Source organism: Euprymna scolopes, chromosome 24, assembly GCF_053919585.1.
Source record: "Euprymna scolopes isolate OS-2025 chromosome 24, ASM5391958v1, whole genome shotgun sequence".
In the NCBI taxonomy this organism is placed as follows: domain Eukaryota; kingdom Metazoa; phylum Mollusca; class Cephalopoda; order Sepiida; family Sepiolidae; genus Euprymna; species Euprymna scolopes.
The window spans coordinates 32,481,347-32,504,493 of NC_136505.1; the positions used below are offsets into that span (position 1 = coordinate 32,481,347).

The 23,147-nt window shown below is 33.4% G+C and overlaps 1 protein-coding gene across 3 annotated transcripts in view; it reads left to right on the forward strand.

The window, feature by feature from the left end:
- The window catches only part of LOC145246640 (uncharacterized), a 122,128-nt gene extending 113,977 nt beyond the window's left edge, over positions 1 to 8,151 (forward strand). For all 3 annotated transcript variants that reach the window (XM_080108342.1, XM_080108343.1, XM_080108344.1), the window contains one exon: positions 137 to 8,151. In XM_080108342.1, the coding sequence (XP_079964468.1) occupies positions 137 to 329 (193 nt within the window). In that variant the 3' untranslated portion in view covers positions 330 to 8,151. The remainder of the gene's footprint in view (positions 1 to 136) is intronic.
- The last annotated feature ends 14,996 nt before the right edge of the window (positions 8,152 to 23,147 follow it).

Here is a 23,147-nt window from a genome sequence, read left to right on the forward strand (position 1 = left end):
TGCACATTTAACCACTTATGTAATCACAAATAATTGATTTATCTCTGTATATACTTCTACTTCCAATTTTATATTTGGATTTGCAGTCAGTCATTAATTTAATTTTTTTCCCCCCCCCTCTCTCTCTCTCCCTTAGTTCTGGTGGTGCCAACAACAACAACGTGATCCGTGGCCGCGTATCTCCAAATCGTACCAAGCCCGAAGCAATGGAATATTTCAACAAAAATAAGCACTCAGAAGTTGGTGCCATCATGAGGGGTGAACCCTTACTTACAATTCCAAATGATCGTAAGGTGAATCGGAATCTGCTCCGTTCGGAAGAGTGGTAATGATGAGGATGGGTGTGTGGTATCTGTGCACTTTTTTTTTTTTTTTTTTTTTTCTCATCCATTTCCCACACTAAGAGGACAGAAAAACATTTTACCTTTTTTATTTTTATTTTTTGGGGGGTGTGGATGCAAAGTGACTTTGGAAAGGAGGGCGGGGTGGGGGTAAAGTAAAAACAATCCAAATCAAAAAGAGATTGAATGTGAAAAGTTTTTCTTCATTTTTTAAACGTTTTTTTTTTTTCCACTTTATGGGATTCCTTACTTTTCCTCTCATCTGATTTATACTGTGTTTGTAAGACGAAGACTGGTCAAATCGTTTTTATAGAAATATCTTGCAGTTAAAATATATTCTAATGGTTTATTACAACAATTATATACATTGTCATATACTGTGACTTTTGAAAAATGCAGTGTATATATATATATATATATGATAATTATATATAATAGAGTATATTTTAAAAGTTAAAAAAATGATTTCAAATATCTGAAATATGCTCCAGAAATGAATATTCAAAATGGTATTTGCTGTATACGTATCTTTCTAAAAATAATTTTCATAATAAAAGTATATTTAAGTAACGATACATAATATAGTGTTTCATAAGTAGGGACAAGACAACAAAATATTCTTATCATTGTTTTGACTCTCGAGTATATATCTGAAACAGTTAATCGACAGAGAACTACATCACTCTAGATAAAAACATAAGATATCAACGGATATATACTCGAGTCAAAATAATGAAAAGAATATTCTGTTTTAGCTCTATTCATAAATCATCATATTTAAGACTGATAATGTTTGTGTGTGTAGATATGTATTTCTTAGCTTGCCGATTTGCAGCAGGGTCATGTGTAGCTAATTTGTCATAAATATACTTTACTACAAAGCTCGATTCATGTATTGAACACTGAAATAATTACTGAAACTCTATACACAATAATAGTATATGGTATAAAGATGATCCTTTTTATATAATCTTTTTTAGCATGTAATTCACTTTTAATCTGATTGTCTTCAAGTCCAACGTAAAAAAGTTCTTGATGAGCCGTTCCACTTAAGTTAACAAATGTACCGAATTTCCATTACTAACAATTACTATATTGTTCAAGTGACTTACTGTACACTCTTAACCCTTATCCTCGAGTGGCCTTTGGGCCTTGATAAGTGGCGGTGCCTATGTAAAAAAAAAATAATAATTCTCTTTCAGTTCTATTGTCTCTGTTTTAAATTTTAATAAGTGAAAATCATTGCCGTCTTTATTAGCAAAGTATTTTTCGTAATCAGTGCTAATTTAAAGATGAGTAGACGGGTTTCCACGGCTTACACGTATCTGCTTTTTGCCAGCTGCTCAGACGTCTGTCTGCCATTTAGTTCAATCCATACTATCCCCTCTCATAAAGTTACTGTTTTCACGTCTTTCTCGATAGTCGCAGCTCAGGTCTTGCATGGACGGCCAATACCAGACAATCCGTCAACTTCCATGACGCAGGCTCTGTTTAACTTGACATGACCAGCAAACAGAAACGCTTCTCACGTAGTGCTACGTCCAGATGTGGGGATTTGGAGTTTTCCGCAAAGAGCAAAGTTGCGGACATGCTTTGTCACCTTCGTATAGCATATCCAGGAAAGCATGGCTCATTCACTATGCAGAAGTCATTGCTTGTTCTGGACTCTGTGACAATGGTAAATCCATGTTAATAGATGTTATTGTTATGCTCATCTAGCCATTTCATCTTTTCTCTTTTATTCGTCTCTATTTCTCATTGTTATGTTAACTTGAGTACTCTTGGAAAGGCATAAATCCACCTTCCCTTCCATGGGTAACTAATTTGCTTACAGTTAATATTGTTATATCCTAACCAGTGTAATATCAACAATGGTTTTTCTTGAGATTAAATGTACAAAGTAAAGCTTAACAATACAGTAAGTACTTATCTAATTTGATTGCTTTCTGCTGTCGATTAGATTTGCTTGCTTGATGTGGCACTGATTTGGTCCGTTCTTGTAAGGTTGAAATTCCAATATTGCAACAATAACATAAATAGAAATGTTTGTGTTATTGAGTAAAATTCCATCGTAAACATGGAATTTTCCGATGATGCATTCATTTTTTGCTGCCTTAAACTTGAAAATAATTCATCATGATTTATTTTTAAGTTTCAGATTATTTTATCGGGACAATAAATGGTTAGATTGTTTTTGGGTCTTGTTGAAGTTTGTCAGCTGGGAGTGGCTGATTATTCGGAAACTGACCACCGACTGACATGTTTTCCTGTCTTGAGAATGCAAAAAAAAAAATCAATATCACATGAAAATTAAAGATGGCCATGTTTATAGCGTAAATTGAGCCTGAATTATTCTTGGATATTGCTTAAGATCTGAGTGTTTGGGGGGGGGGGGGTCAGCCAAAAGCACATCGTAGTTAAGGAAATCCATTCAGTGTTGAAAAAGAAAAAAAGAAGTTAAATCGTTTTTCATAAAAATACTATTTATATCATCCTCTGACCCACAACAGAATTTTTTTAAATTCAACATTATTTTCCAACCTCTTTTTATTGCCTTTTTTTTCATCCCAAACAAGTCGTATTGTCACTTGGACATAAGGGGCTACTATTTGAGATCATGCCTAACAGGGGAATGTGGGGAGTTAAGCAGGGAGATGTTTGTTTACATTTCATTTAAACTTTTGCAGGTTAGTACAGTCAGGTGAGCAGGTAACAGAGAGGGAATTTGTAGATTAACAGTCCAAGGGAAGAAAATATTAAGAGTAGAAGGCGTTTCGGCATCTAGGGATCTCTACAATGAAAGGGTGGAATTTTGCTGCTTGCCTGGTTAGTCGGAAGTATGTATGTCAAGGGAGCACAAGTGCTGTAAGTTCATCAGAGCACATTCCATTAAAGTATTTGTAAAACATAAACAGGGATGCAACATTGCAGTGATGGGCCAGAGGTTAGAGCATGGCTAATAGTACGGAACCGATTAGATTTTACTCTTCTTTGGACCTTGTTTAAGATGTAGATTAGTGGTAGATGCACCTGGCTAGATGTGGTAACAATACTCCATGCATGGACAAATTGTGGCTTTGTAAAGATATAAGATGCTCTCTGATGGGAGTAATTTTCTAGTACAATAGAGGGATCCCACCTTCCTTGTGGCAGCCTTGTTAATGTCCTCAATCTATTTGTTCCAATTCATGTTGCCTATGAATGTTAGGAGGAGTTTGAAAGATGGGTTCTCAGGTGGTTGAGAAGTTTTTTTGTTTTTTGTTTTGTAGTTAAATGAAAGAAACTTGTGTGACTGTCCTCTGAATCTGCTATGCTGACAATGATAATCTTGACTGATCATTCGTAAATTACAATGATTTGCGTAGTACTTTTGTAAATTTCTTTAGTGATTTGAAAAAAACAGTCACTTTATTCTGTTTGAGTGTCATACATGCTCTGATCAATTACGTCTTCCACCATTCCTATGCATTCCATTCCAGTATCATTGATGCCTTACTCATATATCAGGTTTTATTCAGAAATTTGCAGACTAATTGAGTAATTTAAATTTTTTTGTTTTTATAAAGGAATCCATTTGATTCTTAAAAGGTAATGTGTAATGGTTGCGGCCATGGAAAAATGCAGAAAAAAAAATCTGTTTAGTTATTAAAAATAGTTTTATGTTTTCATAATATATTACTAAGTGAGGAATCATTTCCATTGAATATCCAGTTAGTATTATGCATTTAAAATTGAGAAAAGCGCGCTTGAAAAATGCCAACGTTATGTGAATAATTGAAATGACATCCGGTCAAATACTATCTTTTGATTTTACTTGTTTCTCATTTAGTAATATACAACAAAAACAAAACTTTAAAAAAAAATTTTTTTCTCACAATCTTTATACATTGCCTCTTCAAACACTATTAAAGTAAATTTCTCTGCTTGTTGACTGGACATGGCAATGGTTCATCTAAATTTAAATCAATTCTCAATATTTGGAACTTTGACTAACATCTTTACATTTGAACTTTTTATTTTTTAATTTTAAGTTTTATTCAAAGGTATTTTAATTTTTAACTATAAAGCATTTAATGTGGCTTGTAATTGTCTCACACACACACACACACACACACACACACACACATATATATATATAATTACTGGATATGAATATGGAAGAAAGCAGTTTCCTTCCTCATGAAGGTTTGGTTCTTATTTAGAATTCGGCTTAATTTAAAAAAATAACAAAACAAAAATACAAACAAATCTTAATGATAACCTATCACCGAATGTAGCTGTCATATTCCAAAAATTATGTAAATTGATTAAGTAGATTATTTTTAACTAAGAAAATTAAATTTTATTATGAGCAAAACTGGAACTGGGAGCCACCATATTGTTGTAAAATGTGTTAAAATTCAATGGTGACGGACAACTCAATTAGACTACCGAGATTTTTGTATTCAAAATAAAATTTATCAATAGCTAAAAATTGTACATTTGATTTTCTTAGTTAAAAAAAAAATTATTTGATCAATTTACGTAATTTTGGGAATATGACATCTTCATTCCGTGATTAGTGCATATATCATAAATATTTTTCTGTATTTTTGTTTTTTTAATTTGGTTAAATACTAAATAAAAAAACAGTTCTTGCATCCAAGAAAAAAGGATTTTAATGGATTGAACAGCAGACGATTTATGATTTCTGTTAAATACTCTCACCTTCTTTATTTATTTTTTTTTTTTTTGTTAAATTTAAACAAACTTTTAATTTGAAGGCAGAATTTAGTGCAGATAGAAAAAGGATTTCTTTTTATTGAAAAGAAAAAGTAAAAATCTATCAAATTTCATCTCAAATGCAGAATTCCTGTTTTTTTTCTCAAATATTTTGTTTCTATTTTCTCTCTCAAGTTCTGACATAATTTAATTTTTTCTCTACCTTCAAGAAAACATCAACCATGACTGGAGTAACCTTAGTTATGGCTTGATGTAAGGATTGAACCTTCAGAAAACTATCACTTAGAACTGATTGACAAATATCTCAAATCATTAGACTGTATGTCTATATGAACAATTTAGCGTGAATCGTAAGCCCCTTTTAATCTTGTTTAGATTAGTGTATTATTACTATTATTTGGACTACTATTCTTATCTTGGTTGAATCGTAGTTTACTAATGCAAAAACAAAGTATCAATCATCATTTCCAAATTTTCAAAACATAAAAAGTTTTAACTTTTTTTTACAATCGTGCAGTTAAGCCAACAAACGACTAAAGGAAAAAACAACAACAAAAAAAAAAAAATCAAATATACAATAAATAAATGCTACCATAGCCAATAAATGTTACTTTTCTACCTATCTGTCTCTTTTTTGTATGTTTTTTTAAATAATTTTTATTTCATCTCAAATAGTCGGTTTTTACAAACTTAGCCAACAAGATGGTGGCCGGCCTATTTCCCATGAAGAAGACTCTTGGCCACCATTTTGTTGGCTAACAACTCAAAATTGACTATTTCAGATGAAATAAAGACCATTTAAAACTAATTTACAAAAAAAAAGAGGCAGATAGGTAGAAAAGTAACTTTTATTAGCTATGGTAACATTTATTTGTTGTATTTTTTTTTTTTTTTTCATCTGTTAGCTTCATTACACAATCCCCAACTTATTAAGTAGTTATATTACTTATCTATAGAAGATCTGGTTTAAAATTCAAAACTATATATAATTGAACAGATAGAATCATGGTCTAATGATTAACACATTGTCATTTAGAAACTGATAATTTTTTTTATTTTATTTATTTATTTATTTATTTTTTAAGATTTAATTCTTACTTCATGCAACAATAGTTTGTTAATATAGCAAGCAAAGTGCTGACCTCCCCTTGTTAAAAAAAAGAAAAAAAGTAAGAATTATCAATCTCTCAAATTACAAAATCTTTTTGGCACTATAATATAAAATATAATAACGAAAAAATACTGAATTTCAAGTGAAACAAATGCACCTACATAATTATCAAATCTCAAATAGTAATAAGTCCAAAAATTATGAAAAACGAAAAGGTAGAAAAATGATTAATGAAAAAAGAAATTGGTGAAATGAAGTGGAATCTCTATATTACGCTTACTAAAAATATATTAGTAGGGGAGATAATTAACTTCTGTTGCTTATGTCATGTAATAAAGGTACTTCAAAATGTTGGAAAAATTTTATTCCTCATCTAAACTTTATCAAAAACTGTATTTTCATTAATAATTATTTTTCTATCTTATCATTTTCTGTAATTTTTGGATATGTTACTAATTACGACATGAAAATTACATAGGTACTATTTGTTTTACTTGAAATTTAATATTTAACAAAAGAAAAAATGTCTTTAAAATAAAATCTTTGAAGAAGTCTTTCATGTCGCTGATATATATATCCCTGCTAGACTAATGTATATATAATCACTGTAAACAACCTGGATCTAACCTGTCTCTTTTTACTATAATTATAAATTGTCATTAAATACATATAAAACTTATAAAATTGTTGGTTATGAATAAACAGTTAAAAATGTATGAATTTCTTTTAATGGAAAAAAATTATTTTTAATTTGACCAGTCTTGTGAACTCCCCCCCTGTCATTCATCTATCTTGCCTATGTTCAATACCAGATATATTTTTTAAGAGGAGGAGAAAAGAATAAAAAAAAAAAAAAAAAAAAAAAAACAACGAGGTGATCCTTATTATCGGTGTTAGTAAATCACATTAAAAAAATAATAAAGAGAAGCATAGTTTTAAATGTTTTATTAACATTTATTTTAGTGCTTATCCAGAATTGCTTCTATATAAAAAAAAAATACAGAAAAAACCTGTATTATGTATGTACCTGATGAAACGAAAACAAATCTTATTCCAAAAATCATGTAAATTGATAAAATATTTTTTATATATATATAGAAAATATTTTTTTAGCAATTTAAGCCATTAATGGTAATTCATAGCTTTTACAAGGCTGATTTTCATCTTTTGTTCGAATTATCTCCCTTCAAAATGGCAGAGAGACACCCCCGTCCTTGCTTCCTCATAAAATTTTATTTTCTTAATGAAAAATAAACTACTTGATCAATTTATGACTTTTGGAATATGACATTTTTATTCCGCCATGGGTACATACACCATATAAATTTTTGTTTATTTTTGTTTTGTTTTTTTCAATATTGGGGAAATTCTGAACATGAACTATTTTATTTATTTAAAAAAAAAATTTTTTACATATTCTTTTCTTCATTTTAATAAAACTTAAAAAATTAGTTAAATTCATCAAATATCTTTTTAAACATTTAACTCTATTGCTTTGTTTTTTGTTTTTATAAAGAAACATTTCGTAATAAAAAGAAAATATTTTACTTTTTTCATATCTATTTTTATCCATTATTTTTTTAATTTTTTGATACAAGATCACATATCTGAATTTTTTTTATTATCTTAACACCTTCAGTGCCAACATTTTATTTTTCTATTGCCAAGTTTAATTGAAGCCTTATCAAATGACCGAGTCTTCCTTCAAGAGTTTGTCAATCCGTCAATTAATCGGAAAGCAGGTATGTGTTGAGTGGGGGTGGGGGGATGAAATGAAACTGCTTTTTTTCAATAAGCGACTATGCTGAATCAATATCATTTGGCACTGTTTAAATAGCAAAAATGTTTGGTACAAGACAAACTTTTTTTTTTTGCTTTACTATAATACGTGTGTATGAGTGAAGTCTCTATTTTGAAATTGGAAACAAATGATAATTACAAAATGTAAACTTTTGAAATAAATTGCATTTTTTCTTTTGTTTTTCTTTTGTTTTTCTTTTTTCCTTGCGTTCATTCTCTTCATTTATGTTAAAAAAATAAGCATGCTTAAAACATTTGAAATGTTAATAGGTTATTTCTAACGTTCTTCTAAGACTAATGCAATACAGTTGTATAACAAAATTTGAATATTTTTTGTATTCAAATTTCTTATAATTGCAGTATTAATAAAACTATAGCCTTGATACAATGGATAAAAAAAAACACTGTCCTTATGAGGGTCATTGCAGATTCAATTCCCGTAGCCAGACAGCAAAATATATCTGACATTTCTTCATTAAAAAAAAATGTTTATTTTCAATAATTTTTATTTGCAACAATATTATCTTAAGCCTTTATGACCTGATTGAACTAATTTGTTCAATCGTAAATAAATGAATATAGCAGCATAAATAAAATGGGAATTGATTCAAACACACTTTGTATGTATTAGTTCCGTATCTGGTTAGATGCCAGATACCTCCAGAGTGCAACTGTCCATTGCTTACATTGCAAATGTTGCCATTTGTCTCAGTGGAGGGTTTTGTCTGTTGCCATAAACACAGTTTTATTCAAGCACTATAGATAATAATCAAGGTAAGTTTATGAAATGCAAAAGTTCTCAGTGGTAGTTTAACTATTGAACTTCATGATTTTTTTTAGTTTGAAGACAATCATTACTTTTTAAACTAACTAAAATTAACAATAAATATTTTTTAATCATCGACATCATAATTCAGGTCATAATGGGTTTAATTTTATTCATTATTCATTTTATAACCATTTGATTCAATTACCTGTTTGAAAATGATTTTGAAGTCTTTAAATTGTCAATTAGTAATTAATCCATGACTAGAATTAAAGTTTATAGGTAAAAGTCAGTTCATTTGTGTCTCGAAACCAAAAAACTGAATTTTTATATGTAATTCAATAAAAAAAAATATAAAATTTATATTTGAAATATTTTTGCTAAAAATGTTTGAAAAATTGTTTCACTTCATATATATAAAAAAAAAAACAGTAGGTTCTTTGTTATGGCAGGGGCACGTTTGAAATTAATGGTTTTGTTTATAGCACAATTGAAGTATGATACGGGACTTTTGCATTTTAATTCAAGCTATTATATATGAAAAATAATTTTATAAAATCAAGTTTCTCTACAGTGCAATGTAGACTACAATGTATTGTGAATTTAGTCACTGTGAGAGGCATGTGAGCTTCCATCCAGTACACCACGATGGGTCCCCAACTAGAGCAGGCAATCAGTCGATTTAATTAAAAAATGGGCGGTTTCGCTGATTTCACTGACAATAAAATATGGGAGTGTGAAACATTTGTGATCATCATTCAATCCCGGACAAGGTCAGGTCACCCTGCTAGTTCATTTATAAATACATAGCAACAGTGTTAAGCTATGACCAGCAACAAAAGAATTAATGGGCAAGTTAATGATTCTCTCAATATTAGGTTTCAATCTTGTTGATGCTAAAAGCAAGATATCAAGATGGTTATCAGTCAATCTTGTTCTCAAATTGTTATTAACTTGCTTTAATGTGGGGAAAAAAAAAAAAATTGTTCACATTGATAGGTACTTCCCAACAAAAATACCGTCTTTTTTGCATCATTGCTAATTTGAAAACTTGGGAAAATATATTTCGTGTAAAAAAAAAAAAAAAAAAAAAAAAAAAAAAAATTAAGGAAATGTCTTTGGAATTAAATTTTTATCTCGATAGATTGTCACCCTGTATTTGTATCTTCAATTTGAAAGCATTTTGCTACTGTCTCTAGTTCCACACTAAATTGTGTAGCAAAAAGATTGAAATTATTTTTAAACAAGCGAAGGTCAGCTAAATGTGATCCAAATTTGTTTTGAAAATCCTGGATGAAATTCACAAATAGCTCAAAACCATAGGTTTTCATTGCTTGAAATGACGAGAAATGAGCATAATTTTTATTTTGAAGTTGATTTAATTTGAAAATCCTGCTGAGACTTCTTCCAAAAATGACATAATTTTTCTTAAAATTATAGTGGCGATAGTGAGGAAGGAAAGAAACCCAGTCATGTTGGAATTTATGGTGAAGTAAGAGTTGTCTAGTCATTAACCACGACAATGTATTTATGTAATAATTTGGAAATCCTAATGATCCATCTTCTGAAAATAATTTCATTTTTCTTAAAATTATGGTGGCCTAGGTGGGAAGAGAAATTATTTCATATATGTTGTACAATACCTGTCGAGAGTATGTTAAATGGTTTCATTTATGTATTTAAATTTGGAAACTCACCACAGCCCATCTGGGTGTATGTATTGTATTGTTAGTCAGCTAACATACTTCCTAATTTCTGACATATCGCTACCGGAAGCAGTGATATGGAAAATCGCTTCCTTCACTTTTATTGCTCTTCAGTATTTCTATTTTGGAGTAATTTATTAAAATAAAATATAAGAAAAGGATATTGAAAAGTATACAATAAAAATGAACAAAATTATACAGATAAAAATAACACGTTCCGTCTTTATTTGAACTTTTAATAACAAAATTTAAAAAATAGGTTTTTATTTTATTTGAAATTTTATAAGAAATATATCTTTATGAAATTATAAAAATAAAATTAAAAAATTTTTTTTTATTTCAATAATTCTTAATTGAAATAAGATTGAAAAAAAAACTTTTCAATGATTATTAAAAAAAAAAAAAAATCGGAAACCATAAAAAAAAGAGTACATGTACAGGGGAGATATAGGCATCCTATTATAAATTTTCGTACTGTCTGTTTGTGTGTGTGACGCGGTTTGTCTCAGCCTACAGGTAATCCACTCAGGCAAATTAGGTACCGAAATGAAGCTTATGACCCAGTGAATGTTTTAGTGATATATCCATGTTTGGTGTATGGAAATGCAAAAAAAAAAAAAAAAAAAAAAAAAAAGTTAAAAATTAACGATTTACTAAACGTTTTATTTTTTATTTACTGGATATTTTTCCGGTACAAGGACTCAAGTTTGCCCAGCTTGGTAAACATCGGTGCTTGTGATAGAAAAATATCAAAGAACTGATTTGCTTTGTCACCACTTCTGGTAGCGCTATGTCAGAAGTTAGGAAGTACATTAGCTGATTATAAACAAAATATCTTGTTTAAACATAGTCTCCTGCAAAAAAAAAAAAAAAAAAATATGCAATTCCATGTAAATGCTGAAAAATATATAATCTATCTAAAATATGAAGAATGTGTGTGAGAGGGCAACTCTCAACCTATATACTCAATAAATATTTGATCTACAGACTTGGAATTTGGTATATAAGGTATTTAGATATGTGGAAAACTTTTTAATCGGTTTTCATCCGGAAAAAAGGGGTCAAAATTGGAAACTTGGTACCTGGAGATCATCAGATTTTTATCTGTGTCAACTGTTTTATGACTGTGCATGCGCAAACTGTTCCCATGTTAATGTTCCTTATGTAAACACCTTTTAAAGATGTCGAGCTGGCCTAATAGTTATCGTACTTGACTCACTGTCGTTACATTTTGGTTTCAACCTCAGCTTGAATATATATTTTATTTTGGGGTTGAGAAGATTTTTTTTTTTTTTTCTAGCTGGGTTTGTAGTATGAAACCCGGTCAAACACCGTCTCTGAGATCCTGGCTGTACCTCTATGCCTAGCTAATAGAAAAAGAAGGAATGTAAAAGCCGGACAATAGGAAGAGCCTACCAAATCCTTAGGCAATTTAAGTTTCCGAACCAGATAATCTGTTTAAGTCACCAACTCTAGAAAAGTTGTTGTCTTTTTTTGTTTTTTTTACATGGAGGTCACCACTTATCAAGGCTCGGAAGCCACTCGGGGATAAGGGTTATTGCGTGTACAGTAATCAATAGGATAGTGTTGTAGTAATTGTTAGTATTGGAGATTTGATAAAGTGTCTTACTTAAGGGGGCAGTTCATCAGGAATTTGTTTATGTTGGACTTGAAGACCTCCAGGTTGTAGTCAGGTGGGAAACAGGCAAACGGAAGAGAGTTCCACAGACGTGCGCTTCTAAGAAAGAAGCTTTGTTCATGGAATCTACGTTTTGGTACAGATAAAGAGTGGGGAAAATTTTTAACAGTGGTTTCAGCTAGACTGGTGTTCATCGCGAAAGATTGGCAAGGAGGGGGGGAAGAGATTGAAGCTCAGACGAGCACTTGCTATGGAAGTAACGATAAAACAAAGACAGGCTCGCAACATCTCTCCTGTGGGAGAGAGGTTGCAGGGAAGAGAAAAGAGCATTCCCCACTAAGCCACAAAGCCTATTTTGTACTCTTTCAAAGCAGGATAGGCTGTTTTTAGCAGCTCCTGCCCAGATGTGGACATCCTTGGACATACTTGGCTTTTATATATAGAGAGCTGTGAGATATCTTCTGGAGCAGTAGAAGGATCCTACAATTTTTCCAGCGACCTTGGCAACTGACTTGATGTACGTGTTTCATTTTAGATCAGGAGTAAAAAACATGGGGCTTCCCCTAGACGAGAGCCATCCATTTCAATTGATGCCAGATGGTGATCAGAGCGTTGATGTAAAGATAGGAGCTTCATTTTAGATGCATTAAAAGTAACCAGTCACCTCTTCCCCACTGTACCACGCGCTCTAGATCAGAGGAGAGAGAACTTTGTCAGTTACGGTGATGTGTTGCCATAGATAGTCGTGTCATCAGCATAGATGTCAACGAATGATTTAAGTATGTGTTTTGCGAGATCATTGATGTAGATCAGGAAGAGAGTTGGGCCCAGGATGGACCTCTGAGGGACTCCAGCATTAATACTGTGGGCCACTGATTTGAAAAAAATTAAAAAAGAAATCCAGAAAACGCAGGCACCAAATTTATACATGAATTAATTTATAGATTTCATAACCAGTCTAAAGGGGAGATTGGGAGGATATGTAAAATGGCGTATAAATGGCAAAATAGCACAAGATGAAAATCTTGCAAGTTGATAAGTCTTTGAGAATATCTTCTATCTATATATATAAACTAGCGGGGGGTACCCTGCGTTGCCCGGTTGTTTGTAGGTGTGTGTGGTCGGACAGGGGTGTGGGGTGTTAATGAAAATCTAAGAATAAGCTAAGTAAAAAAAACTGAAAAAAAACGTGAAAAATGGCTTAAATAAACCTGCTTCAATATTAAAATTCAAAAAAGCGAAAAAAAAAAAAGACATCTCACACCACGATTCGAACCCAAAACGTTTAGATAATGAGGCCGCGCTCTAAGCAACTGAGCACAGACGACGTTGCCAAAATTGTGTCGCTTTTTCAAATATTTAAAGTAAATCAGGTTACAACGTCATATGACGCATGCGTAGAAGCGAACTCATCATGAGAGGACGGTTTTTGCTGACCCCATCCCCTGTAGAAAACTACTGATTTCAGGGTGAAGGAATTAACGTTTTTTACCAATTTTTCGATATTTGTCAGGCAAAGGTTGGAAGTTTAAAATGATATCGATCTGGCAAAAATCCGTGACCCATGTGGAAAGTTTTTGTGAGACATACAAATACACATACTTACAAACAAACACATTTTCGCTTTTATATATATAGAAGGCAAAATGTGTGTGACCATTTCGTGTATGTCTCGCAAAGGCTTTTTTGACTGACGCTCCCGGGGGAGGGGAGTACGATTGCTTAGAACTATTTATATACCCCCTAGATAATAATATCTAGGATTTGGGAACACGGGTCGCCTCCAGATTTATTTACGTTGACTTTTATGAGATTCGCACTATTTCGCTCTGTCACCTGTTTGTCCTGCTTTTTAGTATAAATAAAGTGAAACTAAATTTAAACGGTGTGTTCTCGGCATTGCGCCGGGAAACCTCAAGAAGCAATCAGCTTTGATCAATGTGGGGCCAAACTCCTTATATCAGACAGTTGCTATTCAATCTGGAGAATAAGGAGCTGGTTTCCCCCTCCCCAACATCTTCAAAACACAGTCAAAGTTGGGTAAACAAACCGCTACTTCTATTTGACCTCATTAATGAGGTCAAATAGAAGTAGCAGAGTTAACTTTTATTGCAGCCACATGTCAATTCTGTTTTTAAATAAATTCAAACGCATTTCCGTTATATGTCGCGGTCGCCCAGTGGTTAACGTCGCACATTTTTTTTCACACTTTAATTTCAAACTTTGCCTCAACGGTTCAGGTTCGATCCTCAGACTTACCCTACCAAAACTTTTTTTTTTATTTTAACTCCGCCTCCCCCGGAGTTTTGATTTACCCAAAACCACACACACCTCAAACACCCGTGTAACGCTGAGTACCCCCCCCCACTAGTCTATATATATAAAAGCGAAAATGTGTGTATGTATGTTCGCTTTTTCTGTATGTACAAGAAAGGCTTTTTTCAGAGAAGCGGTCGGTCGGCTCACAACTTCTTAAAACTTTTTATATCACATATAAATCATAATATCTATGAGTTAACAACGGAGCTCGCTTGTCTATTTAATTTGCTCGACTTTGGGAAGATAAATATTCAACAGTTTTGCTCGCCGTGTGTGGATTAGGCTTTTTCGCTATAATAAAAGCAACACTAATTCTGACGGCATTTTTCCGGTCTCGATCGCCGGAAATGTCCGAAAGCAATCAGCTTTGATTAGTGTGGAAATATTTTCCTTATATCAGACAATTGCTATTCAATTTGCACCCCCCCCCCAACATCTTGGGAAAATAAAAATAAAAAAAGCGTTCCCGCATTAAATAAAATACTACCCCGCAGTCAAAGTTGACCTCATTAAGTCATTAAAACGTGCACCTGCAAATTCTAAGTAATTAAATAAATTCAAACATGTTTCTATTAGTGTGTCGCGGTGGCCCAATTATTAACGTCACACATTTTTTTCACACTTTAATTTCCAACTTTGCCTCAAGGGTTCGGGTTCGGGTTCGATCCTCATACTCGCCTACCAAAACTTTTTTTTAAAATTTTACCCCCCCCCCCGGAGTTTTGATGTACCTCCAAACACCCGGGCAACGCCGGGTACTCCCCGCTAGTATATATATAAAGGAAAAACATTAATTAGTTTGTCAAATTAAAAAATAAATATCTAGATTTAACAATAGATGAGGATCCCTCCAAAAAGATTAGATAGCACTTCTGCATTATGCAGACGGCTGCCTTGTTTTTTGGTGCATTTCACTAAACTGTTACCAGGTGGTGCTTTTCGGTCAAAGAACAGGGGACGATAAGTCATACTTTTGGGAAATTTCATTTAAATTTTTAATTTGTTGTTGACCCTTCAATGTTGCTTTAATTCGAAAAATGTTTCCTTTAGATTATTTATTTGTTCAAAAAAAAAACAACTGCATCATAAGTAAGTTGCTAGAATCTGTGTTAAATAGCAAAGTAGTCAACCACCTCAGCAAAAATAATCTCCTTAGTGACATGCGATATGGTTTCCATTCTGCTAGATCTACAGCAGATGTGTTAACTTATATCTCATAGGGTTAGCAAATCTCAATGGAGGTATCATTTCTAGGGCAATTGCCCTTGACACATCAAAGTATGGCATAAAGGTCTACTCCACAAAATCTCCACCTATGGTATAGCTGGAAATGTCTTTTCAATTATTAAATCATTTCTCTCAGATAGGTTCATAAGAGTAGTAGTTGATGGGCAAAAATCAGAAGCTCACAACATTAATGCTGGAGTTCCTCATTCTGGGCCCAACTCTTCCTGATCTACATCAATGATCTTCCAAATCACATCCTAAGATTATTTGTTGACATTTATGCTGATGACACTACTGTAGCAGCCGAAACTTGCTACAATCAAAGGCAGGAGCTAATTCTCGCAGCTCGAGATTTGAAATCCATTTTCTCCCTTTCTTGTCCGATCACAAGCCAGCTCTCAGTCACATGACTGAGTACATAAAAGGCAAAATCTGAAACTCTTACTCCTCTTTCCTCCTGGCCCTGCCGGGCAGCAGACTTCGCTTGCGCTTTGGCCCCAGGCCAAATGCGAGTACAGCAAGCTAACCTGGCTCTCTTCAAGCTCACATTTGTTTCCACATGCAGTACGCAAACAGACTTTGTTTATCATGCTTCAGAACTGCTCTCATTGATACACCAGCACACACACACACACACTACAACACACTGAAGCCTTTGCTCTTTCTTTCTCCTTTAACCAGCCTCCCTCGTCCCGACGACTGCTAGCTATAAACACATGTAAATGGAACTATTCTCTCCTCAACAAGCCGACAATATATTAAATCTATCTTTACACAAGAACACTTCCATCTACTAACCTGTTTCTCTCTTGTACACTCTACTAACGAACATGACGAATAAAGTTGCTTTAATATAAAATGAAACTCCATTTCGTTTTCTCTTATACTATACTACCATCTATGGAAACACTTCAAAGGCCATAAATGACAAAGTTCTCTCTGATTTATTCTTCTCTGATCTTGATCATGTGGTGCAATAAGGAAAGAGATGGCTGGTTAATTTTGATGCATCTAAAACCATGATCCTCGTCTGGCATCAATCAAAATGAATGGCTCTCATCTTTGGGAGGCTCCATGTTTTGACAAGCTCCTAGGTCTAACTTTTCTCCTGATCTGAGATGGAACACGTACATCAAATCCATTGCCAAGGCTGCTGGAAAAATGTTGGGATCGTTCTGTCATTCCAGTAGATATCTCACTGCTACTGCAATTCTCTAACTGTATAAGGCCTAAATACGTCCAAGGATGGAGTACTGTTGCCACATCTGGGCAAGAGCTGCTAGAAGCAGAGTTCAAAATAGACTTTGTAGCCTAGTGAGGGATGTCCTTTTCTCTTTCCTGCAATCTCTTTCCTACAGAAGAGATGTTGCAAGCCCGTCTCTGCCTTATTGTTATTCTCATCGCAAGTGCTCGTCTGAGCTCTAATCTATGGTTCCCTCCTATCCTGACTTTCATGAAAAACACTCGTCTAGCTGAAATCACTATCAATAATTTCTCCCTAAACCTAAACATAGATTCCATGAACAAAGCTTCTTTCTTAGAACTGCACGCCTGTTCTATTTTTCTGCTTTCCAACTGACTACAATATGGTCATTTTCAAGTCCAATGTGAACAAATATTTGATGAGCCATTCTCTTAAGTAATCCAATTTGCCAAATTTCCACTACTAATGATGACTACGACATGTTCCCTTTGACCACTGTATACTCATTAACCCTTATCCTTGAGTAGCCTCCGGGCCTTGATAAGTGGGGACTCTTTTGTGAAAAAAAAAAAAAATATTATACTTCAAAAATTCAATGTTGTTTTAATTCAGAAAAATGTTTCATTTAAATTATTAATTTATTGTTGACCCTTCAATGTTGCTTTAATTCGAAGAATGTTTCATAAAAATTATTTATTTATTAAAAAAAAACAAAAAAAATTTTTTATAAAATTTTAATATTGCTTTCGTTACAAAATGGTTTTATTAAAATTATATTTTCTTATGGAGACTTTTAAATAAATGTTTTTACAATTATATAATGATACATTTTTATACAATGAATGTTTTGATTTTCAAATATTTTTCTGTTTGGAAAAATTCTTGTTTGTTATTTATTTGCTATGTTATTTGACCAAGAAGAAATTGAAGTTATGGCCCCCAAATGATGGTGGTCATCTGGATACTACAGAAGTGCCGATTAGATTCTGCTTCTTTTATTTTTCAGGCGATTATGTGTGAATACTTTGGAAACATATTTTAGAATTTAAAGTGGAATATAATTTTTTCATATAAATTTTCATTAAAATAATGCCTCATTTCTTGGACATTTTAACTTTTTAGGACAGGTAACTAATCTTTTATATCTATCCAACCTTAAGTCTGACTCGCAATATTGTAAAACCCCACAAAATCATCCTAAAAAGCAAAACACGCAGCATTTTTAAAGCCCACCACCATTCACAATTGAGTATATTTTTGTCTGCTCTGAATATTTTAAAAATTCAAATATTTTCCAATTTTCTAATACTTTTTTATTTTCGGTTCAATTATATTTGTTACTTTCCAAATACAATTCACATTAAAGTATATCTGGTCTAATACTATACTTTATTTTTTCTGTCCTCGGTCAATCAAAGAGAAATCCTTTAAGATTGAAAGAGAAACCCTTTAAGATTAAAACAACGTTTCCTCTCTCCCAAGTGCCTCTTTTTGGGAGTAGTGGGGTTTTCACTGCATTAAAAACCGACCTTTTGTCTAACTTTGCCATCGTAGGAAGGCGAGTAAATATATTTTATGCTTACATGCAAAAAACTTTCTTTCTGTTTTTAATGTTTGCTAAAAAAATAATGCAATAAACTTAGCTGAGGTGTTGATATATGCTGCATTTTAGAAAAGCTGGTTCATGTTGATATTTAAATATAATAAACGTTGACAAAATTAGTAAAAATAGATAAAAACATGATTGTTGGCTCTTTGGGGAAGCAAGTTAAGTAGAAACAGCATAGTCATTTGTTAAAGTGCAGAATAGTTAAGTCGAAAAATCGTAAACAAACACAAAAATCGAAAAATACCTTATATCAAACGCAGTAAAATTCAATTATCTATCTTTTATATGTGCTGAAACTGTTTTAAAGTATTTTTTATATTTTGTTTATTTCATTTCTTTTAGCTGTCTTTACAACAAATAACTGGTTTCTTGTTGCTTAACCATTGGGGACTTCATTCTTGAAAAATTGTAAAAAAAAAAAACATCTATGATTACTACTAACTCTAAATTTGGGGGACAACTCGAACTTAGGGTTAGTGATAGAATAAGTCATTTGTTTACAACTTTTCAGGAATTAAACCTCCCCATCTGTTAAGTAATCAGTGACTATTTTTGTTGTTGTTTTTTTTTAATTTAGTATGTAAAAACCGCTATAAACAACATATTGTGGAAATAAAAAAAAACAAAAAACAAACAAAAAAAAATTAGTTTTAGTACGTTAAAAGTATGCAGGTCGATAGATAATTAAATTTTACTGCATTTGGTATAAGTCATTATTTTTTATTTTTATTTTTTATTTATTTTTTATTTTTTTTTACAATTTTCAACTGTTAACTTTACTACACTTTTATCAAGTGAATAAATGCTTTTAAACTATAGAGACCGGGACATCCCTCTCCCTTGAAAAGTACTGGAAAAATCAATTTTATAGCGAGTTTTAAGAATGGTTAACCGAAAAAATGGCGAAACAACAAATAGTCGATAAATAATAATACTTTTCTAACTACCGGAATGAGTTTAGTTGCTGTTTTAAAGTATTTTCAAGCGCTTTTCTTTTTTTTAAATCTTAAATTGTGGGTGTGTGGTGTCAAATTTTTTATTTTTTTTTAAATTTTTATTACATTTTCACCCCAAACAAGGCACATTGCCACTTTGGTGTAGGGGGCTACTATCAGGGGCAACAACTGCTGGGGTACTATGTAGGGATTTGGGCAGCAAGATGTCAGTTCACGTTACACTTGAACTTCTGCACGTCAGTACTGTTGAGGAAGCAGGGACCTGGAATGGAATTCCAGAGTCTAGCGGTTCTGGGGAAGAAACTATTGGAGTAAAAAGATCTTTTACATCTAGGGATCTCTACAGTGTGGGGGTGGGATTTAGCAGCCTGTCGGGTTTGTCGAGGGTGCTCACGTCGTGGGGGCACAAGTGATTGCAGTTCGTCAGAGCATTCACCACTAAAATACTTGTAGAAAAGGCAGAGGGATGCAACATTTCGTCGATGGGACAGAGACTGTAGCTTAGATGCCAGTTCAGGGCCTATCAGGTTTGCGACTCTCTTTTGAACTTTGTCAAGGAGCGAGAGACTAGTAGCAGATGCACCAGCCCAGATGTGGCAGCAATACTCCATACATGGGCGAATGGTGGCCTTATAGAGGTACAGGATACTTTCGGGTGTTAGTAGTTTTCTAGCACGGTAGAGAGAGCCCACCTTTCTTGCAGCAGCCCTGGCAATGCCTTCAATGTAATTGTTCCAACTCATGTTTCCTGTGAACGTTAGGCCAAGGAGTTTGAAAGATGTACTCTCAGATAAAGAGTCGTTGGCCATTGCTATAGGTGGTAGAGAGGGTTTCTTGTAATTATTGAATGAAACTAGTTTAGTCTTGGCAGCATTGAACGCGACCAACCACTTTTGTCCCCATTCCACCACAGATTGGAGGTCTTCCTCTAGTGTTTCTGCCATTTCTTTAGAAATGTGTTCATTCGTCTTCCTGTCGTGCCTGCCATAGAGTGTAGTGTCATCAGCATATATACCCATCTCAGAGGCAATTTTGTCGGGGAGGTCATTTATGAATATCAGGAACAATAGAGGTCCAAGGATAGAACCCTGGGGCACCCCCGCATTTATATCATATTGTTTAGATGTACGACCGTCGAGGACAACCTGGATTTTTCTCTTATCTAAGAAGGATTTAATTATGTTATCTATTCTACCAGTGATACCGTATGATCTGATTTTCCTGAGGAGACCCTCATGCCATACCCTGTCAAAAGCCTTAGATATATCTAGAGCTACCGCTCTGCCCTCCCCCGCTTTGTCCAGTGAATGGTATATACGTTCAGAGATCACAGTTAGGATGTCTGCTGTGGAACGAGCTTGTCTAAATCCATATTGTTTGTCAGTCAAAAGTTTAGCATCTGTAAGATGATGGACTAGAGCATGGTTAATTATGGTCTCAAATATTTTGGCAAAAAGTGGGAGGAGGTTAATTGGGCGATAATTTGATGGGTCAGTCCTTTCGCCAGAATTCTTGAATACTGGTACAACAGAAGCAGTTTTCCAACAGCCCGGAAAGCAAGCTTCATTAAGGCATTTGTTGTAGAGTTTGGAGAGAACTGGAGCTACTTCGGCTGAGCACTTTTTTAATAGCACAGCTGGGATAAGATCGGGTCCACATGCTTTTGAAGTGTCAAGGTTTTTTATGATAGCATGCACCTGAGCAGGGGTGGTTTTCAGATCGTCTAGCGTGGCGTCTGTCCGCATAGGAAATTCAGGTAGGGGGTGGTTGGAAGGGTCCAGTGTGGAGTTTGAGGCAAACCGACTGGCAAGCATGTTAGCCTTGTCGGTTTATCTCCATATTTTCTAGACCCCCCCCCAACCGCTAGATCAAAATTTTACCCTCTAGTTCGCAAAAGAAATCTCCAGATTTAGCGAGAAAACCGCTAAATTGGCAACAATGCTCTTGTCACGATTCAAAATCTCTGGCTTCTTTTTTTTCTTTTTTTTTTCCAATTTTCGATAATTTTCATCAAAAACTATTTTTATTAATAACTAGCATAGATGCCCAGCGTTGCCCGGGTGTTTGGAGGTGTGTGTTGAGCAAAAAAAAAAAGAAGAAAAATGTTGTAGTAGGAAGTCAGGCTCGAACCCGTACCGCGAAGGAGGAAAAAACGGGGGGAAAACGTGACGTTTTTGCTATTACGACCACCGCCAAACCGGAAATGATGTAGGTTTAAATTAAGGCTAGACAATCGAAAAGAGGGGATGACTTTTGAAAAAAAAAAGCGACCACTCTCTGTTGAAAAGTGCCCAGTTGAGGATGAAGAAATTAATGTTTTTAGCCAATTTTTCGGTATTTGTCATCTGAGGGGTCGAGCTTCAAAGCGATATTGATCTTGTGAAAATCCGTCGCCTCTGCCAAAAGATTTACGCAGACATGCAAACATACATACATACATTTATATATTGGTAGCTCAACTTTTCGCCCTATCTCTGAATACCCTTTATGTAAAATTTCAAATGTTTAGACCAGAAATTGTCTGAGTAATTTGGTAGAGACTGCAGAGGTCAATTTTTAAAAAACTTTAACCCCTATTATGACCCCTTAATATTGTTTTAGGCTCACATCAAGTTATTAAGTTAGATCCATGTCCAAAGAACCTATATTTAAAATTTCAAGTGTTTATACCTAATATTGGCGGAGGACTTTGGTAGAGTTCTCAAAGATCAAATCGTTGAAATTTGACCCCTAAACAACCAAATTTCTGGCCGAAAACCGATTACAAAGATTTTCCCAAATCTCAGTACACTCTATATCAAATTTCGAGTCTGTAGACTGAAAATTGACAGAGTTATTGCGTAGGAAAATGTACACAGACACGTTCACTTTTATATATATAATAGATAGATTAATTTTCGGCAGTCTTGCAGTTAAGTCCCGGCATAGTTCGACAACTCTAGAAGGGTCACATTAGTATTTTACACCGTCAAATCACGAATATTACGAATTATAAAATAAAAATAAAAATTATTAAATTAAAAAAAAACTATGCTGAATACGAAAATCGCATTGAAATTTTGCAGAAATAATTAGTTATCGAGATATAAAAAGTTGTATTATGCATTGTATTCTTTGGCGGCCATCTTTTTTTACGCGCGTGCAGTGTCAGTCATAGATAAGTAGATTTGTTAATGGCGCGCGCACGCGCATAAAAAAAGATAGCCGCCAAAGAATACAATGGATAATACAACTTTTTATATCTCGATAAGTACTTATTTCTGCAAAATTTCAATGCGATTTTCGTATTCGGCATAGCCGAAATACTATAAAAGTCGTCATTTAAAAGAAAATTATGGAAGTGGACCTAATCTGAAAATTTACCAAAAAAAATTTTTTTATATTAATTACATATTTTTTATTTTAAAACTTTAATAATTTTTATCTTTATTTTAAAACCAATAATTCGTAATATTCGTGATTTGACGGTGTAAAATACTGATGCGACCCTTCAAGAGTTGTCGAACTTTGCCGAGACTTCCTAATTTTCTACCTTATCTCGTAATTTTGAGATATGTTCATTACTGCGACATGACAATTCAGTAGATACTATTGGTTTCACTTGAAATTCAATGTTTCAATTTTCGAATTTCGCTGTAGGCAAGCACTAACGAAGAAGAAGGAATTTCTTCTGCTTACGTTGTTTTTGTTGTTTAACCAACGAATGAACATGCTTCATATTTAAATTATATTTAAAGCCGGTACTTG